The sequence below is a fragment of the Zootoca vivipara genome, chromosome 6 (assembly GCF_965207765.1).
Source record: "Zootoca vivipara chromosome 6, rZooViv2.hap1.1, whole genome shotgun sequence".
Lineage (NCBI taxonomy): Eukaryota > Metazoa > Chordata > Lepidosauria > Squamata > Lacertidae > Zootoca > Zootoca vivipara.
Genome location: NC_142589.1, coordinates 89,190,675 through 89,208,344, shown reverse-complemented (window position 1 = coordinate 89,208,344; position 17,670 = coordinate 89,190,675). Strand labels below are relative to the sequence as shown.

The window sequence follows — 17,670 nt, the reverse complement described above, 5'->3', positions numbered from 1 at the left end:
TGCCTCAGGGTTCTGTCCTCTCCCCCATGCTTTTTAACATCTATATGCAGCCGCTGGGAGAGATCATCAGGGGGTTTGGGCTGGGTGTCCATCAGTATGCTGATGATACCCAGCTCTACCTCTCTTTTAAATCAGAACCAGTGAAGGCGGTGAAGGTCCTGTGTGAGTGCTTGGAGGCGGTTGGAGGATGGATGGCGGCTAACAGATTGAGATTGAATCCTGACAAGACAGAAGTACTGTTTGTGGGGGACAGGAGGCGGGCGGGTGTGGAGGACTCCCTGGTCCTGAATGGGGTAACTGTGCCCCTGAAAGACCAGGTGCGCAGCCTGGGAGTCATCTTAGACTCACAGCTGTCCATGGAGGCACAGGTCAACTCTGTGTCCAAGACAGCTGTTTATCAGCTCCATCTGGTACGCAGGCTGAGTCCCTACCTGCCCACTGACTGTCTCTCCAGAGTGGTGCATGCTCTAGTTATCTCTCGCTTGGACTACTGCAATGCGCTCTACGTGGGGCTACCTTTGAAGGTGACCCGGAAACTACAACTAATCCAGAATGCGGCAGCTAGACTGGTGACTGGGAGCGGCCGCCGAGACCACATAACACCGGTCCTGAAAGACCTACATTGGCTCCCAGTACGTTTCCGAGCACAATTCAAAGTGTTGGTGTTGACCTTTAAAGCCCTAAACGGCCTCGGTCCGGTATACCTGAAGGAGCGTCTCCACCCCCATCGTTCTGCCCGGACACTGAGGTCCAGCTCCGAGGGCCTTCTGGCGGTTCCCTCACTACGAGAAGCCAAGTTACAGGGAACCAGGCAGAGGGCCTTCTCGGTAGTGGCACCCACCCTGTGGAATGCCCTCCCACTAGAGGTCAAAGAGAACAACAATTACCAGACCTTTAGAAGGCATCTCAAGGCAGCCCTGTTTAGGGAAGCTTTTAATGTTTGATGGATTTCTGTATTTTAATGTTTGATGGATCTCTGTATTTTAGAATTTCTGTTTTGTTGGAAGCCGCCCAGAGTGGCTGGGGGAACCCGGCCAGATGGGCGGGGTATAAATAATAAATTATTATTATTATTATTATTCCCAAAACCATCTGCTTATATACATTATTTACACAATGGGCCTTGCGTGATTGGCTACTTCAGGGCTACACCTGTGGGCCAATTATATTGTGGATTGACTTCTGCCTGCAGCCTGATTGGCTGCTCCTACAGGCCAATCAGGTAGCAGATTCACTTCTGCCAGCCGCCTGATTGGCTGCTCCAGCAGGCCAATCAGGTTGCGGATTCACTTCCACCTGGAGTTGGATTGGGTAGCTCCCGCTGATTCTGAATCCTATTGTTCTAGGATTCAGCTCAGTACATAACACCCACTCAATCCAAGGATTGTATCTAATTAAATTTTACTCAGATTGGACCAGCTGTGGTTGATGCACCTAAGACAGCCCTCCCCATTCATTTCAGTGGGTCTCCCCTCTGCGTATGCCTGATATTGACTACAAGCCCAAATCATTCCCCGTGTCTCTTTTTAAGCAGATGGGCCCTTGACGGGTGATGCTTGACTCCTGTTTCGTCAATTCCCCAACATCCTGATAATCTGTCCCTGCAGCATGCCATATTGTGGGATATTTAGAATGCAGTCAAACCGACAATTCATGTTTTGCTGGATAGGCAGCTGAAGCTCACAGAATTCCCCTGTACATTTGCTAGAGAGGACTCTGTGAGAGACACTCCCACTGTGCCCTGGACATAGAAATGCACAGTCGTGCCTCGGAAGTCAAACGGAATCTGTTCCGGAAGTCCGTTTGACTTCCAAAACATTCAGAAACCAAACCGCAGCTTCTGATTGCCTGCAGGCAGCTCCTGCAGCCAATCGGAAGCCGCGGTAGCCCCGTCGGATGTTCGGCTTCCAAAAGAACATTCGCAAACTGTTCTCTATGTTCTTGTTATATGCTGTTTGTTTTTTTCTGCAATTTTATAAAATCAATAAATATATATTATTTTAAAAAAGAACATTTGCAAACTGGAACACTCACTTCCGGGTTTGTGCCATTCGGGAGCCAAAATGTCTGAGTACCAAGGCGTTTGGGATCCAAGGTATGACGGTATATTCTCCTGCCTACCTGCCCGGGCACAAACTCTTTCCATCTCTCTTTCTGCTCAGCCAGCAATGTGAGATTATCTGCACCAGCTCAGACATCATTGTTAAGTTCGACTTTTTATTTTAAGCCTGCCCAAACAAAGCTGCTGTATCTGTTACACTTCAACAAAGTATTCCGAGTGAGCAAACGTCGTTTTTACCTTTTAGAAGATGCGCAATGTTCCGTTGTGTTGTTTTAAGAGGGAGAAAAGGAGGAAAGCACCAGGAAAATCCAGCCTGCCTTAAATCATCCAGGATTGCTTAAACTAGCCTATCTAAGCTTCCTTTTTAAACTGCAAAGGGAACCGATCTCACAAACTCGAGGAAGGATCATCGATGCACATCCCAACACATATTTTACTGTAATTTACTATATTATATTTAAGCATTATATTTACTATAATGCTTCTCTAAAATGTATGTTTTTTCATTGTCCTATATTGAAAGATTTTTGGCAGAAGGGAACTGAAACCACCCACAGAACTGTATGGAACAACCTTACATTTACAGAGCAAAATATCCTCTTGAATTACCCTGTTTCTTCGAAAATAAGCCGTAGCCATAAAATAAGCCGTAGCAGGATTTTTAGGCATTCAAGGAATATAAGCTATACCCCGAAAATAAGACATAGTGATAGGCGCAGCAGCAATGCCGGCCGCATCAAGAGGAGGAGGAGGAGGGGAAAAAATAAGACATCCCCTGAAAATAAGCCATAGTGTGGTTTTTTGAGGAAAAATAAATTTAAGACGGTGTCTTATTTTCGGAGAAACATGGTATATAGCCAGCACATGGAACCTTACAAATGGACAACGAGAGTGGACTCTCCGTGCCCTGACTATGGCAAAAAAGGCTGATACTGATGAATTGGAAAAAAATAAAAATGTGGCTCCCTTCTGTGATTATATGCAAACTTGCAACATACAAACAACTTGCATATAAACGCAGACGCCATGGACAAATTCTAAGATATCCGGAACCTATTCTTGCAAATATTGTAATAGGTTAAAATCTGGTGAAGTACAATAACCACCTTGTAAAACATGCAGTTTTGGTTTCCCCCCCTCCCCTCTTTATTTTCCCTTCTACGTGGGTTCTCTTTCTTTCTTTCTTTCTTTTATTTACATGTCTCACCATGTTTAGTGCACATATAGTTATGTACTTTTTGAACTTTCAATAAAGATGTTTAAAAGCAGAACAACAACCCCCCCCGCATATTTTACTCCAGTTCGCCAGCCGATTTAAAGAAGCCTCAATCGATTTGTCACGAGGACTATTTCCTCGACACCAGTTCATCCGACGAGCACATCGCCTTGCGTTATGAGCAAATGGAGCGGCTTCTCCCACTCCTGCCTCCCCCCACCGCGAAGTGAATCGAAAAAGCACCTTTGAACCACTTGGAGTCGTGCTTGACTGTGCGAAGAGTCGGGCTGTCTCCCAGGCTGCGGTAAATTACTGCGTCGATGGCCAGGAAATCCGTCACAGTGGCGGTGAAAAGCATCCCACCTGCCAGGGAAGGGGGAGATAGATATGAAGTGATGGAGGGGAGAGAGGAGTTGTAAATAATGGCATGTTGCGTGGCGCCTGGAAGTTGGAATCACCGAAGAAAATGCTCTAGCTCAGCCACAGAGTACATGCCCTGCATACAAAAGGTCCCCAATTCAATAAAAAAAAAGTTAAAAGGTAAAAGACCCCTGGATGATTAAGTCCAGTCAAAGGCGATTCTGGGGTTGTGGCGCTCATCTCGCTTTACAGGCCGAGGGAGCCGGCATTTGTCCACAGACAGCTTTCCGGGTCATGTGGCCAGCAGGACTAAACGGCTTCTGGCACAACTGGACACAGTGATGGAAACCAGAGCGCATGGAAACGCCGTTTACCTTCCCGCCGTAGCGGTACCGTGTTTCTCATATTATAAGACATGTCTTATATTTATTTTTTCCTCAAAAAACACACTATGGCTTATTTTCAAGGGATGTCTTATTTTTTTCCTCCTCCTCCTGCCGCGGCCGGCATTGCTGCTGCGCCTATCACTATGTCTTATTTTCGGGGTATGGCTTATATTCCTTGAATGCTTAAAAATCCTGCTATGGCTTATTTTATGGGTATGTCTTAAAATATGAGAAACAGGGTACCTATTTATCTACTTGCACTGGTGTGCTTTCAAGCTGCTAGGTTGGCAGGAGCTGGGACAGAGCAATGGGAGCTTACCCGTCGCAGGGATTCGAACCGCTGACCTTCCGATCGGCAAGCCCAAAAGTGGTTTAGACCACAGCGCCACCCGCATAACCCAAGGGAGGCACACGTCCATTGATTTCTAGGGGTTTACTCTGAGCAGTGCTTACATGGATGCGACTCTGGGTTCCTATTTAAACTGGCCTCTTATTAAGAACCTCAAAGACTGGAATAACACTGCTGCAAAAGTCGGGTGCCTCCCGCTCTCTCTGCCGAGTGGTGGCAAAAGCCCATGGGGTTCCGGACATTCACCTGGGGTGTGTGTTCCTTTGGAGGACTGAGACGCAGCGGAGACTGCCGTAGCTTTAAAAAATATGTCACATTCATACATATGTGGTGGACTTGTCAAGAAATAAAAAAGTTTTGGTTAATGATTCATGAAGAATTAAAGAAAATGATGAAAAAAATGATAAAGAAAAAACCAGAGATCTACCTATTAGGTTTATTACCGGTAAGTGAAGAGATTCCCCAAAAGAATAAGACAGTGTTTTTATATGCCAGGGTTCTAATAGCTACATATTGGAAGACATCCAAAACACCAACAAAAGAAGAGTGGATAAACAAACTTAGTGAGTATTTATTAATGGCCAAGCTGACAGCAGCTTTGAGAAATCAACCGAAACAAAAACTAAGAAGCGAATGGGAATGTTACGATGAATATATATAAAAAACATTATTTAAAAGAGGGCATGCTCACATGCCTAGAATAAAAAGATATGAAGGGATACAAAAGATAAAGAGTGGAGATATAAGAGAAGAGAGATAGAGGAATATAGGAAGACAGAATGCATGCAGAGAATATATGTAAGTGATGGACTATACTTACAAAATTGGAGTTGAAGTGAAAACAGAAGTCGAGTAAACAAGGGAGGGAAGTTTGTGGGGGAGGGGGGAAGGTGGCAGGGGGTGATTGGTATTTGGTGAATTTTTTGATTTTTTTAAAAATCGTTATTATTATTATTTATTATTATTACTATTACGGATTATTATTTATTTATGTTCATTGGTTTATAGACTATTTGTTTATTGTTTATGTTTAATTGTATAAAAATTGATACTCAATAAAAATTTATTTTTTAAAAATGGCTTATTCGCCTATTTACACCTTCAGTCTGCATGGAGGGGGTCCAGATCTCACAGCACGGTCATTTCAAGAGGGGCTTGCAGTACAGCCAACCTTCAGCCAGCCTTCCCAAGATGGATCCCAGTCTTTCTGCTTCCCAGCAACCCTTGCTCAAAAACTCTCATTTCCTGCCACCTCAAACACACACCCCATCACCCTGGCAACATCCGTCTCCTCAGGGCCAAAAGATTCCTCTCAGATGGCCCATCGACCCCCTTTTGCCATGTTAACAGATTTGTTCTTTGCTAGGCCAGCCAGGCTGGTTTGCATAAGCCAGCCTGGGGATTCCCGGTCCAGCAAAGTTCTGCATCTTGCATTTTTTCATCCACCTCCCAATTAATCGAAATCCTATCATTTATCAGTTTCTAGGTTTTAGAGCTCTCTCCCCCCCCCAATCTATTTCCATATTTTATTTTATTTTTTTAGAATATTTTTTATTAACTTTTCCCAAATAAACAAACAAAACAAAAACAATTTTTTTTAAAAAATACAATTCATCTTAAATTCACCCATCTCAGTTCATTTTGCTCTGCCGAGCTGTGACTTCCCTCCCTCCCCTCATCCGGTTTTCTTATTCACTCCTATCTTGCAGTTCTTTTGTTTCCCTTACTTTAGTCAATTCGTAGGATTTATTTCAATCCTGCAAGTGTCTTTAAACTTCTACAGTTCTTTTCCATATAATCCACAAATTTACTCCAGTCTTTTTGGAACTTTGTCTCTCCCTGGTTTCGTATTTCCATATTTTATTTTGAGGAGAAGGGCTGTAGCTCAGTTGTAGCGCCACATCCTCTGAATGCAAAAGGCGCTGGATTTGACCCTCGGCAGGGCCAGGGACCCTGGAATCCTGCGGCCCGTCAGGTTGCCGATTGGGGTGTGCGGAACAAACCTGCCGGGCTCTCCTGGCGCTGTTGAATTCGAACCCCCATCAGCCCTAGCCAGCATGAACTATATTGTCAGGGTTGACGGGAGTTTTAGTTCACTAGCACCTGGAGAGCAGCCCCGCCAGTTTCTCCTTGCTGTTGTAAGACAATAACAAGATGGATGTTTTGACTTGGAATAAGGCAGAGGAGAGGGAAACGAATCCGGAGGCACACTTATGCAAAGAGAAAAGGTGAAGATAGAGAGAGAGAGCAGGAAATAAGGACGGCAGCAAAATGAAAAGATAAAGAGAGGGCCGGTTAAAGAAGAAGGGCCAAATTAGATCTGATGCTAAACACAGAATGATAGACATGCAATACATGTCATTAGAAACCATGTGACTCTGTGGGTGTGTTTTTAATTTAATGGTGGGCACATGGGACCAAACAGAGGCAGAGAAGGCGTCTATGATTCTTAGCAAGCGAGGTCCTCCCTCCACCGACACACACAAAACGCCTTGTATATCGAGGACCACGGATAACCTACTTCGTTGTCTCCATAGGAACCAGAGACTGGCTTGCTTCTCTGTCGTTGAAAGAGCTCATTATCTGTGCGTGTGAGGCCAGGTTTGGGGAGACCCAGGTTCAAATCCTTGCTTGGTGGCCTTGAGTGTATCCTCGGTCCAACCTTCCCCACAGGGTTGCTGTGATGCTTAAGGAAACCATAAAAATTTGCAGGGCTGGGGGCAGGGAATGGGTGCATGCAGGCAGCCTCAAGCTCCTTGCAGGAAAGTTGAGGTGTAAATGCTGTTCCTGCTCGCTAAGTCATCATAGCCGGGTCAAAATACTTCCCTCCGTGCTCCGAACTGACCTGTGAAGAGAGCGACGTTGGCGTGCTTCGGGTCATAGGGGCATCGAGCCATCCCACTGATGTTGTCTCCCGTGGGCTCCAGCGTGTCCATCTGATGGAGGGGGGGGAGATAGTTAGACAAACTGCGGATCTCTCGAGGGGCTGGACAAAAGGAAATGGGCTGTATCCAATGACCCAGAGCCATTGACATTAATGGACCCAAGTCATAGAATCATAGAATTGGAAGAGACCACAAGGACCATCCAGTCCAACCCCCTGCCAAGCAGGAAACACCATCAAAGCATTCCTGACAGATGGCTGTCAAGCCTCCGCGTAAAGACCTCCAAAGAAGGAGACTCCACCACACTCCTTGGTAGCAAATTCCACTGCCGAACAGCTCTTACTGTCAGGAAGTTCTTCCTAATGTTTAGGTGGAATCTTCTTTCTTGTTGTTTGAATCCATTGCTCCGTGTCCGCTTCTCTGGAGCAGCAGAAAACAACCTTTCTCCCTCCTCTATATGACATCCTTTTATATATTTTAACATGGCTAGCATATCACCCCTTAACCTTCTCTTCTCCAGGCTAAACATACCCAGCTCCCTAAGCCGTTCCTCATAAGGCATTGTTTCCAGGCCTTTGACCATTTTGGTTGCCCTCCTCTGGACACATTCCAGCTTGTCAGTATCCTTCTTGAACTGTGGTGCCTGGAACTGGACACAGTACTCCAGGTGAGGTTTGACCAGAGCAGAATACAGTGGTACTATTACTTCCCTTGATCTAGACTCACTTAAACAAGTGAGTCATGTTTAATTCCGGTGGGTGTACTGCGAGTGGGTCCGGGTACGACCCAATGCATCCCCCAGCACAACAGACTGCTTTTTTTTTTTGTGGTGAGCCCCGCATGCATCTGGATGGGCAGGTGGAAATCTGTGCATGTTTTTAAAATAAAATTAAAGCATAGCAGAGCCGTTTGCCAAGTGTCGAACCTTATACATAGCCAAAGCACGCAAGAGGCTGTTATCGGCGGACCTGGAGGAACCATGGAATTCACAGGAGCTGCAAGAAATCTTTAGGTGTTTGTGGGCAACCACCAAAACAGCTCAAGTGAATACAGGGCCACAGAAGGGTGGCTCTCAAAGGAGGGGAGCAGCAAACTGTCTGCCTTTTTTTTTACTCGCAACCACACCAGGGGATTGTCACTGACTGTCCCCCTCCTCCGACTCAGGGTTTGCCCCTTGTAGAACTCAGAAGGGAGGAGGAGAAACAAGAATTAGCTGGGCCTGCCTGCCACTGTCTTTGGTGCCCCCTGCTGTTGGGCTCCCAACCTTCTGCCCAAGGGCCACCAGCCACCACTGGTTAGAACACTATTTGAACCATTGGGCATGGAAATAATAGCCCATAACGTTGGTCATGTATATTGTGTGGGGAAGCACGATTCAGCCAGACTAGTTAGGACGCAAGCCAGGGCCAGATTTAGGTTTGATGAGGCCCTCAGCTACCGAAGGTAATGGGGCCCTTTCTATGTCCAGCTGTCCTTTGTCAACAACAAGTTGTCGCTGTTTTTTGTGTTGAATATATGTGATATGGTAATTTATGGACCTAATAGGTACCTAAAGCCATTTGCACATGAGAAAATACATGTATTTTATCAAAGTAAACTGAAATACAGTTGTTGAACTGAAATACAGTTAAGAAGAAGTATATTAATAGTGAAATACAATTAAGAAGAAGTATATTTTGGTGGGGGCCCAAGAGAGTGGGGCCCTAAGCTATAGCTTGTTTAGCTTATATGTAAATCTGGCGTGCTCTGGTCCATGGGGTCATGAAGAGTCGGACACGACTAAACAACAACAAATCCGGCATTGACGCAAGCACAAGGGATATTTGAGTCGTGGCCAGGAACATGTACAAACTGAGGTGAGTGATGAGTTACGGGCACCTTCTGGCTGTGTGGCATCTGACCACCCCTGACCTTTTTGATCAAAGGCTATAAAACTTCTAAAACTCCATTTGTCTGAGGCACATCTCATGTCTTGCCTGCAAATGCGAATTTCTCGTTGCACACAAGCCAAAGACATCTGTTACATCCTGTTGGAAATTCCCCCTAGCCGACCCGAAACTGGCTGACCACAATATGCAAAGCAATGTCCAGGGGCATTTGAGTAGGTAACAGATGCAATAATAGTTATACAGCACCACCTAGTGGAGTAGGCAAAGGGCTTTGCAGCTTGAAATTAGTAAGTCAGACACCATTCTGATTGGCTAAAGGAATACAGCATAGGGGTGGGGTAAGGGGCAGATCTTTTTTGCATGAAGTTGTATTTATACTCTGTATATGCACAAGGTTTTTTGGTGCAAATAAAGAAGCCTTATTCTCACTTGTACTTTATCCTTAGCTGCCAAGTCTCCCGTTTTCCCCGGGAGATCCCCGTTTTTCCTGCTGTTCCTAGCTGAAAAAATGGATTTTTTTGTTTCCCCCCGGTTTATTCTGGCGCGGTGGCCATTTGGGAACTGGGCGGAGCATGCTCAGAAGCGACTTTTGATGCTGCTCTTCTCAGTTCCAAAATGGCTGCAGTGTGACTTCTGGCGCGGCGGCCATTTTGGAACTGGGCAAAGCAGCATCAAAAGTCACTTCTGAGCATGCTCCGCCCAGTTCCAAAATGGCGGCAGCGCCACTTCCGGTCTGCTATTTCCGCCCAGTCCCTTATTTCTCTGACAGCAACTTGGCAGGTATGACTGTATTGATTCTGTCTGACAGAAACAATAAAATTGTTCTTAGAACTTTGAAACTGTACTGCCTGAACTTTTTCATCTGGTCTATGTCGGGAGTCCTGAAACACAGTATAACAGCTGGCCCCAAGTTTCTGGTACTCACGGTGTAGTTGGCACAGATGGGGTTGAAAGCGTTGGTGCCGCAGACGAAGAGCAGGTTGTCATTGCGGAGCAGAAGCACTTTGATAAAATTCCGGCACTCTGCCTGGGGAGGAGAAGCGAAGCGATGAAGGCTGCAAAGTGAAAAGCACCCTTGACATGCTCAGAGTTTGCAACATTACTCTGATGGCCTAGGCAGGAAGCGAGCCCTATAGGGGGCTGAAAGCAAGCGAGGCCCAGGTCAGATTGAGCCCCCAACGCTTCTTTTCTTGTACCCACCACACACCTCATAAAAACAAGCCAGAACTCCTTCTGAACAAGCAAAAACACTTCTATTATTATTATTATCAACATCATTTTTACTCCCCCTATTATTATTATTATCAACATCATTTTTACTCCCCCTAACTGCAAGTTCGGTGCCCCGTGCTGACAGGTGTGGGGCCAAATTCAGTCCAGTTCGCATCCGTGAGTGAGCCTACTAAATCTGAGCTTTGCTAATTCTGTTTGAATTTGCACTTCTCTGAATTTCTGTGGTGTAGTTCTCTGGGCAGGAAATGTGCGCTCATATAGTAAGGTAGGAAAAGGTGTATATTAGTGAAAACAGAATACAAAGATGCATTAGACGAGAGGAATTGCTTTGCAAAAGTGTGTGGGTTTCCATACGTCTGGAATTTCCCAGACATAACCAGAATTCGGCCTTTGTAAACAGCATCCGGGCAGAAATTGCTGAAACGTCCAGGAAAATCCAGAAGTGTAGATTTTGTCAAATTTCATTAAAAATAGCTCAAAAACTCTTCTTTCTTTTTAAAAAGATATTGCCCCCCCCCCAAAAAAAGCTCAAGAATTTTTGTCTCCGGATTTTCACTTTTTGAAATATGGCAATAGTACAGTATTAGAAGAAGAAAAAAATGCACTTTTTGAAATACATTCTCTTTTAAGGCTATGCATGCTGTAAATTTGAGATTTTCGTTCCATAGTTTTGTCCAATCGTCAAGCTCAATATCATGCCCAAAATATATTGCCCATTTTATCTTCTACTTCCTCATCCATAGTATACAAATCTAACAACAGATTATACATTTTAGATAATAATTTAACACTGCTTTCCAAAAAAATGGCTAAACTGACATGCAGAATCCGAGATCAGGATGATACGAAATTCAAAAAAGAGTGGAGTAAATTTGTGGATTATGTAAAGGACAATTATAAGAATTTAAAGACACTGGCGGGATTGAAAGAGATCCTACAATATTGATTTGGTATTGAAAAGTTGTAAAATGCGCAGGTAAATTGAAATAGATTACCTGCTTGGGGGGAGTCAACGCTTGGCGAAGCTATTTGCTGTATATATGTGGATGATAATTTGTTTGATGTTGTAAGGGGAAGAAAGTACAGAGAACCTCCCCCTTGCATCAGAAGTAGCTCCTCCCCAAGCAGTGATGGAAGCGAGGGCTCTGAGGAGGCCAGTCAGGAAGTGGAGAGAGAGGGCCAGGGCTCCAGCAGCATGGGAGAGCCCTGGCTACACAGGATGGAGGAAAGAGAGGGAGAGAATGGGGAAAAGGAAAGCATGGAGCGTAGACCCTTTCCTCCGGTTCCGGAATTACGCAGGAGAAAGAAAGGGAGGAGATTCACTGTCCCGAGACTCCTATGTTGGAGAAGATCACGTGGGGGGGGGGCAGTGCCGGATTCTGCATCGGAATGAGCAGACATGTTTTTACGCACCTGTCTCACTGTAAATAGACTGCACTAATAAAGACTGTTTAAAGACAAGCATGCGGAGCGTCGTTACTCTAGAGTAGTCGCAAGAACCCCTGACAGATGTTAATGAATTTGAGTAAATAATAAAAAGTTATTTGGAAAAAAATATAAATAAATAAAGTGCACTTTCCCTGGACCGACGCCTCTTTGTGCGCATTGTTCCGTCAGGGAACCGGGTCTCCAAATTTGGAGGGGCGTAGATCGCGAAGCAGAATCGTTTCCATTTGCGTATCATTTCGCCTTTAAGCATGAGCAAAATGGAGTCTCTCATCTTATCCCTGGTTTCGGATCGCGCTTTTTTTTTAACTTGCTGTTGACAATATCTTGACATTTGCACCTCACTCTTTACATCTCATGCGGGTACCAGTAGTAATAATACTGCTGGTAACAAATGAAAAAAAGACACCCTGCTCCCCTCTCCCATCTCCACGGCTAGCTATTTGGCTCCAAGCGCGCTACCTCTCTTCCCCCCTCGCCTGCTCTAGCACAGACCTTTGTGTTTCTATTGTAAGTTCTCATCCTCTCTCTTTGCTCTCCCATCCAAGCACCTTTTTTCTCCTCTCTGTTTCCATGGTTTCCGAGCAGGCCAGAGAGAGAAAGAGAGAGAGGAACGGGGTTGGGAGAGCCCCCCCCCGCAAACTCCGCTCACTTTCCCATTTCCTGCTAGCATGTCTTCTTCATCTTTCGAAGCCATAATCCCTGCCAGGGTGGAAAGCAGACAATTTTTTTGGGTGTGTGTGTGTGTTTTAATCCCCAGAAATGAAGACCCTCCAAGTGTCCCTATTTTCCAGGGACAGTCCTGGATTTACAGAAGCCAGTTTCTGATTTGATCTCGGAATGTCCCGCTTTTCCTTAGGACGTCCCCATTTTCATCAGGGAAATGTTGGAGGGGGTGGAATAGGACATCACTATTTTCATCAGGGAAATGTTGGAGGGGGTGGAATAGGACGTCCCTATTTTCACTGGAGAAATGTTGGAGGGGATGGAATAGGACGTCCCTATTTTTATCAGAGAAATGTTGGAGGGGGTGGAATAGGATGTCCCTATTTTTATCAAAGAAAAGTTGGAGGGGGTGGAATAGGACGTCCCTATTTTCACTGGAGAAATGTTGGAGGGGATGGAATAGGACGTCCCTATTTTTATCAGAGAAATGTTGAAGGGGGTGGAATAGGACGTCCCTATTTTCATCGGAGAAATGTTGGAGGGGATGGAATAGGACGTCCCTATTTTTATCAGAGAAATGTTGGAGGGGGTGGAATAAGATGTCCCTATTTTTATCAGAGAAATGTTGGAGGGGGTGGAATAGGACATCCCTATTTTCATCAGAGAAATGTTGGAGGCTCTGGAGTTATGTAACCTCCCAAGCCAAGGAGATAAGTAACTATACAACCTTTAGAAGACATCTGAAGACAGTCCTGTATAGGAAAGGTTTTTTTTAAAAAATGTTCAGCATTTTATTTTGTTTTTATATATGTTGGAAGCCACCCAGAGTGGCTGGGTATTAATAAAAAAAATCATCACCATCATTGAATAGGGCATCCCTATTTACACCAGAGATATGTTGGAGGGTATGAGATTGAAGAAGAGGAAGAAGAAGAAGAAGAAGAAGAAGAAGAAGAAGAAGAAGAAGAAGAAGAAGAAGAAGAAGAAGAAGAAGAAGAAGAAGAAGACGTTTGGATTTGATATCCCGCTTTATCACTACCCGAAGGAGTCTCAAAGCGGCTAACATTCTCCTTTCCCTTCCTCCCCCACAACAAACACTCTGTGAGGTGAGTGAGGCTGAGAGACTTCAGAGAAGTGTGACTAGCCCAAGGTCACCCAGCAGTCTCATGTGGAGGAGAGGGGAAGCGAACCCGGTTCCCCAGATTACGAGTCCACTGCTCTTAACCACTACACCACACTGGCACTACAGCACACTTGTGAACATTCAATGAAGCCACCCAGAGTGGCTGGGGCAACGCCGTCAGATGGACAGTGTATTATTATTATTATTATTATTATTATTATTATTATTATTATTATTAATAGGACGTCCCTATTATCATCGGAGAAATTTTGGAGGGTATGGAGTTATGCACCCCCCCTTCCCAGAGACAAGGAGATTAGTAACTATACCACCTTTAGAAGACATCTGAAGGCAGCCCTTTATAGGAAAGGTTTTTTTTTTAAAGTTTAATGTTTAATTATCTTTTTATATGTGTTGGAAGCCGCTCAGAGTGGCTGGGGAAACCCAGTCAGATGGGCGGCCTATAAATAATAAAAATTATTATCATTATTGTTATGGAATAGGACGTCCCTATTTTCATCAGAGGAATGTTGGAGGGTACGGAAGAGTTTCTTAAATGGGGGGAAAAGAGGCAAGGCTGGGGAAACAGGCCATTCCTCTAGCCAGGCCCGAATATGAGAAAGCTGGCTGTCGGGGCCTGGTGTCAGAGGCCACCAACATGTGGGAGCTGCTGTTATTTATTTATTTAAAATAATATTAAATTTGTATACCGCCCTATTCCCGTAGATCTCGGGGCGGTTCACAAATCGACAATAATAAAAAAACCCCGCAAAGTACATAATCAGAATAAGAACAAAGACGACCCAATAATTCCCTCCTCCAAAGCACATTTGAAAGGGCATCATATGTCGACCAGCCAAAGGCTTCGTTAAAGAGGAATGCGTTTGCTTGGCACCCAAAGGTGTATGTAAGGGGGAGGGCTTACAGAGAACAGCCCCCCCTCATCCGAAGCAGCTCGTCTCCCAGCAGTCATGAGAGCGAAGGGTCTAATGGAGGGAGTCAGGAAACGGAAAGGGAGTGCCAGGGCTCTAGCAACATCCAAGAGCCCCTGCTCCATAGGCAGGGAGAGAGGGAGGGGGAAAGAGAGGACAGGAATCAGTCAGACCAGAGACCCTTCCCCCCGACGCCGGAATTGAGGAGGAGGAGGAAAGGGAGGCGCTTCTCAGTTCTGAGGCTTTTATGTTGGTCTAGAAGGCGGAGGGGGGCAGTGCAGGAATCTGACTTGAGCGAGTAGACATGAATCCAGCAGTTCGTTACACTGCAAATAATGTGCACTAATAAAAGCTTCTGAAAGACAAGCATGTGGAAGGTCGTTACTCAAGAGTAGTCACAACAACCCTGACAGTGTATAATGAAGGCGCCTGGAGAACTTCTTTGGGGAGAGCAGAAGAACTGCTCTCGAACCTTCAGCCACAGTCCGGCTGACACTAGCCCCAACAGGTCTGGGATGCGTCTGAGCAGGGCTGTCTTAAGCATATGCGGCACCAGGGTGCAAAGATCCACCCGGCGCTCCCCCCCCCAGGTTGCCCAGTCTCAAGCGCATAGGAGGGCAGAGCTGGCCGGCTGCCTCAGCATCTCGCTGGCTCGGTCACCCCCAAACCCACGGCGCTCCGACCGACAGGCAGGCTCTTCCCCGGACTCAACTCTCGGGCCCCGGACTCTTGGCCTGGCACCCCTGAGAGCCCGGCGCCCGGGTGCCCCGCACCCCTAGCGCCTATGGGTAAGACGGCCCTGCGTCTGAGTTCCTTGCAGGGAAATGGCTTCATCAGATGAAAGCAAGAGAGGCAAAAGGGGTCTCTGAGCCTGCACAGAGCTCTTTCCACTGAATAACTCCACAGGCAGTCTAGTTAGGGATGTTGTGAAGCTATCAGTTTGGGTTCTTCATTTTTTTTTTGCCGATCGAATATGTGCATTTTTAAAGCATGTGCATTTCTCTGCTTGGCTGGAGAACTGTGATGCGAAATTCAGAGAACTAGAAATTTCGAAAGCTGGTTTGCACCTTGTTTCGGAAAAGTGTGCATTGGGTTTTTTCCGCCTTGAAATGCAAACCGAACGGGATTTCTCTCCCTCCTGCTCCTGCTCCCGGCCAAATATATCTAGGATTTGGAGAAGGACCGCAGGGCAGCCTCTGGCATTTCACGTTTGGCAAATTAAACCCTGTTTAATTTTTCACCCTCTGACCCCCACCGCTCTCTGTTCTCCCAGGGAAAGTCTCGGGGTGGCCCATATTGGAGCCTCTCTGGGACTTCACACTCTCCCTTCAGTTCCCTTCAGCTCCCGGCAAACATTTTATATCCAACGTGATTTATTAAGAGGCTCGTATAATTGGTTTTGTAATTAATTATTTCTGGTCTGTTGATCGGAACAGACACATCTCATAATCGGTGCGAAATCCAATTTCCAGATTCTATTAACGCCTCCCTGGGCCGAGTGCAAGGGAGAAGAGCCAGACTTTCCCGGGAGACATCCCAAAAGGATTCAGGGCCAGCGGAGAGAAACTCTGGGGAGGTTCCTTGCCTGCAGCTGCAGAGGGGCGAACGTAGGCACCTTGCAGCTGAGGTAAGTGTGTGTCAGGGCAAAGAGGCTGGGTTGCAAACTCTTTTAGTGGCCTATTTAAAGGACATGAGCGAACACTTCACAGGAACACAAAGTTAATCCCTGTGATAATTTGGCGGTAGGGGAAATGGTCTTTGAGATAGAACCTCGGTTTTCGAACGTCTCCGTTGCCAAACGTTTCGGAACCCGAACGCCGAAAACCCAGAAGAAAATGTGTCCATTTTTGAAAGTGCCCCGGAAGTCAAAACAGCTTCCGCTGCCTGTTTTCCAATTTTCTCAGTTGAATTTGCCAACAGCCCTTTGTGCCTTGGTTTTCAAACGTTTTGGAACTCGAATGGTCTTTCGGAACGGATTACGTTCGAGAAACTGAGGTACCACTGTATTCTGCACAGTGTACAGAGCCAGTGTGGTGTAGTGGTTAAGAGCGGTAGACTCCTAATCTGGGGAACCGGGTTCGCTTCCCCGCTCCTCCACATGCAGCTGCTGGGTGACCTTGGGCTAGTCACACTTCTCTGAAGTCTCTCAGCCTCACTCACCTCACAGAGTGTTTGTTTTGGGGGAGGAAGGGAAAGGAGAATGTTAGCCACTTTGACACTCCTTCGGGTAGTGATAAAGCAGGATATCAAATCCAAACTCCTCCTCCTCTTCTTCTTCTTTTATTTTGTTCTGAGCTTTTAAGTTTTGTCGCCGGCGTTTTTCATCTTGATCCTGGCGACTGACCGTAATCAAATGACTACAGAGCAAAACGTACAATTCCATTTTGAGTTTTGGATCTGTGGGGATGTCAGGGAGCCACCGCCACCAGGCTACTTGAAAACATGGCATTGTCGCCGTGATCACATGGTCCCCAATCAGACGGGCGAGGTACAAAAGGAGAGACAGAGAGGCTGGAATGAGAGAAACTCAGAGATGCACCGAAGAAGGGGTGGATCCAGCCAGCGGGCCAGTTCTTTTCTTTCCCCTTCCCTTTGCAGACCAGATTTGACAGGAGGCAGGGCTGCCCACCTGTCAATCACCTAACGTCACAATGACATCCGATGATTGCCAGGCCTTCAAAGCAATGCTCAGGCTTGGAATCCTTTGGGTGAATCTGCTCATTTCAGTTCCACATTTTCCCAATCTTGACATTCAGTTCTGCTCATTTCCACGCTGGTTTGCGATTCCTACCCTAAGAATCAAGTCCTCAAAAAGGAATGATATCCTATAAACTACCTACAGCTTCCAACAGAGGTGTGAAACTTCGATGTTTTCTATTTCCCGATGTTGGGAGGTTCCCTGTACCCCGACTCCTGCTCTGTAAAACTGTCTGCTGCAGCTAGACTGGTGACTAGGAGCAGCCACCGAGACCATATAACACCTGTCCTGAAAGACCTACATTGGCTCCCAGTACGTTTCCGAGCACAGTTCAAAGTGTTGGTGCTGACCTTGAAAGCCCTAAATGGCCTCGGCCCAGTATACCTGAAGGAGCATCTCCACCCCCGTCGTCTGGCCCAGACCCT

General features: G+C 46.0%; 1 protein-coding gene across 4 annotated transcripts in view; it reads right to left on the bottom strand.

Moving 5' to 3' along the window:
• Nucleotides 1–17,670, bottom strand: part of SEMA6B (semaphorin 6B) — a 189,749-nt gene that overhangs the window by 31,554 nt on the left and 140,525 nt on the right. For 3 of the 4 annotated variants that reach the window (XM_060275375.2, XM_088672968.1, XM_060275376.2), the window contains exons 6-8: nt 10,073–10,174; nt 7,219–7,309; nt 3,522–3,641 (exon numbers count right to left, since the gene is read on the bottom strand). In XM_060275375.2, the coding sequence (XP_060131358.1) occupies nt 3,522–3,641; nt 7,219–7,309; nt 10,073–10,174 (313 nt within the window). The remainder of the gene's footprint in view (nt 1–3,521; nt 3,642–7,218; nt 7,310–10,072; nt 10,175–17,670) is intronic. The other variant, XM_088672969.1, reaches the window with a different exon arrangement.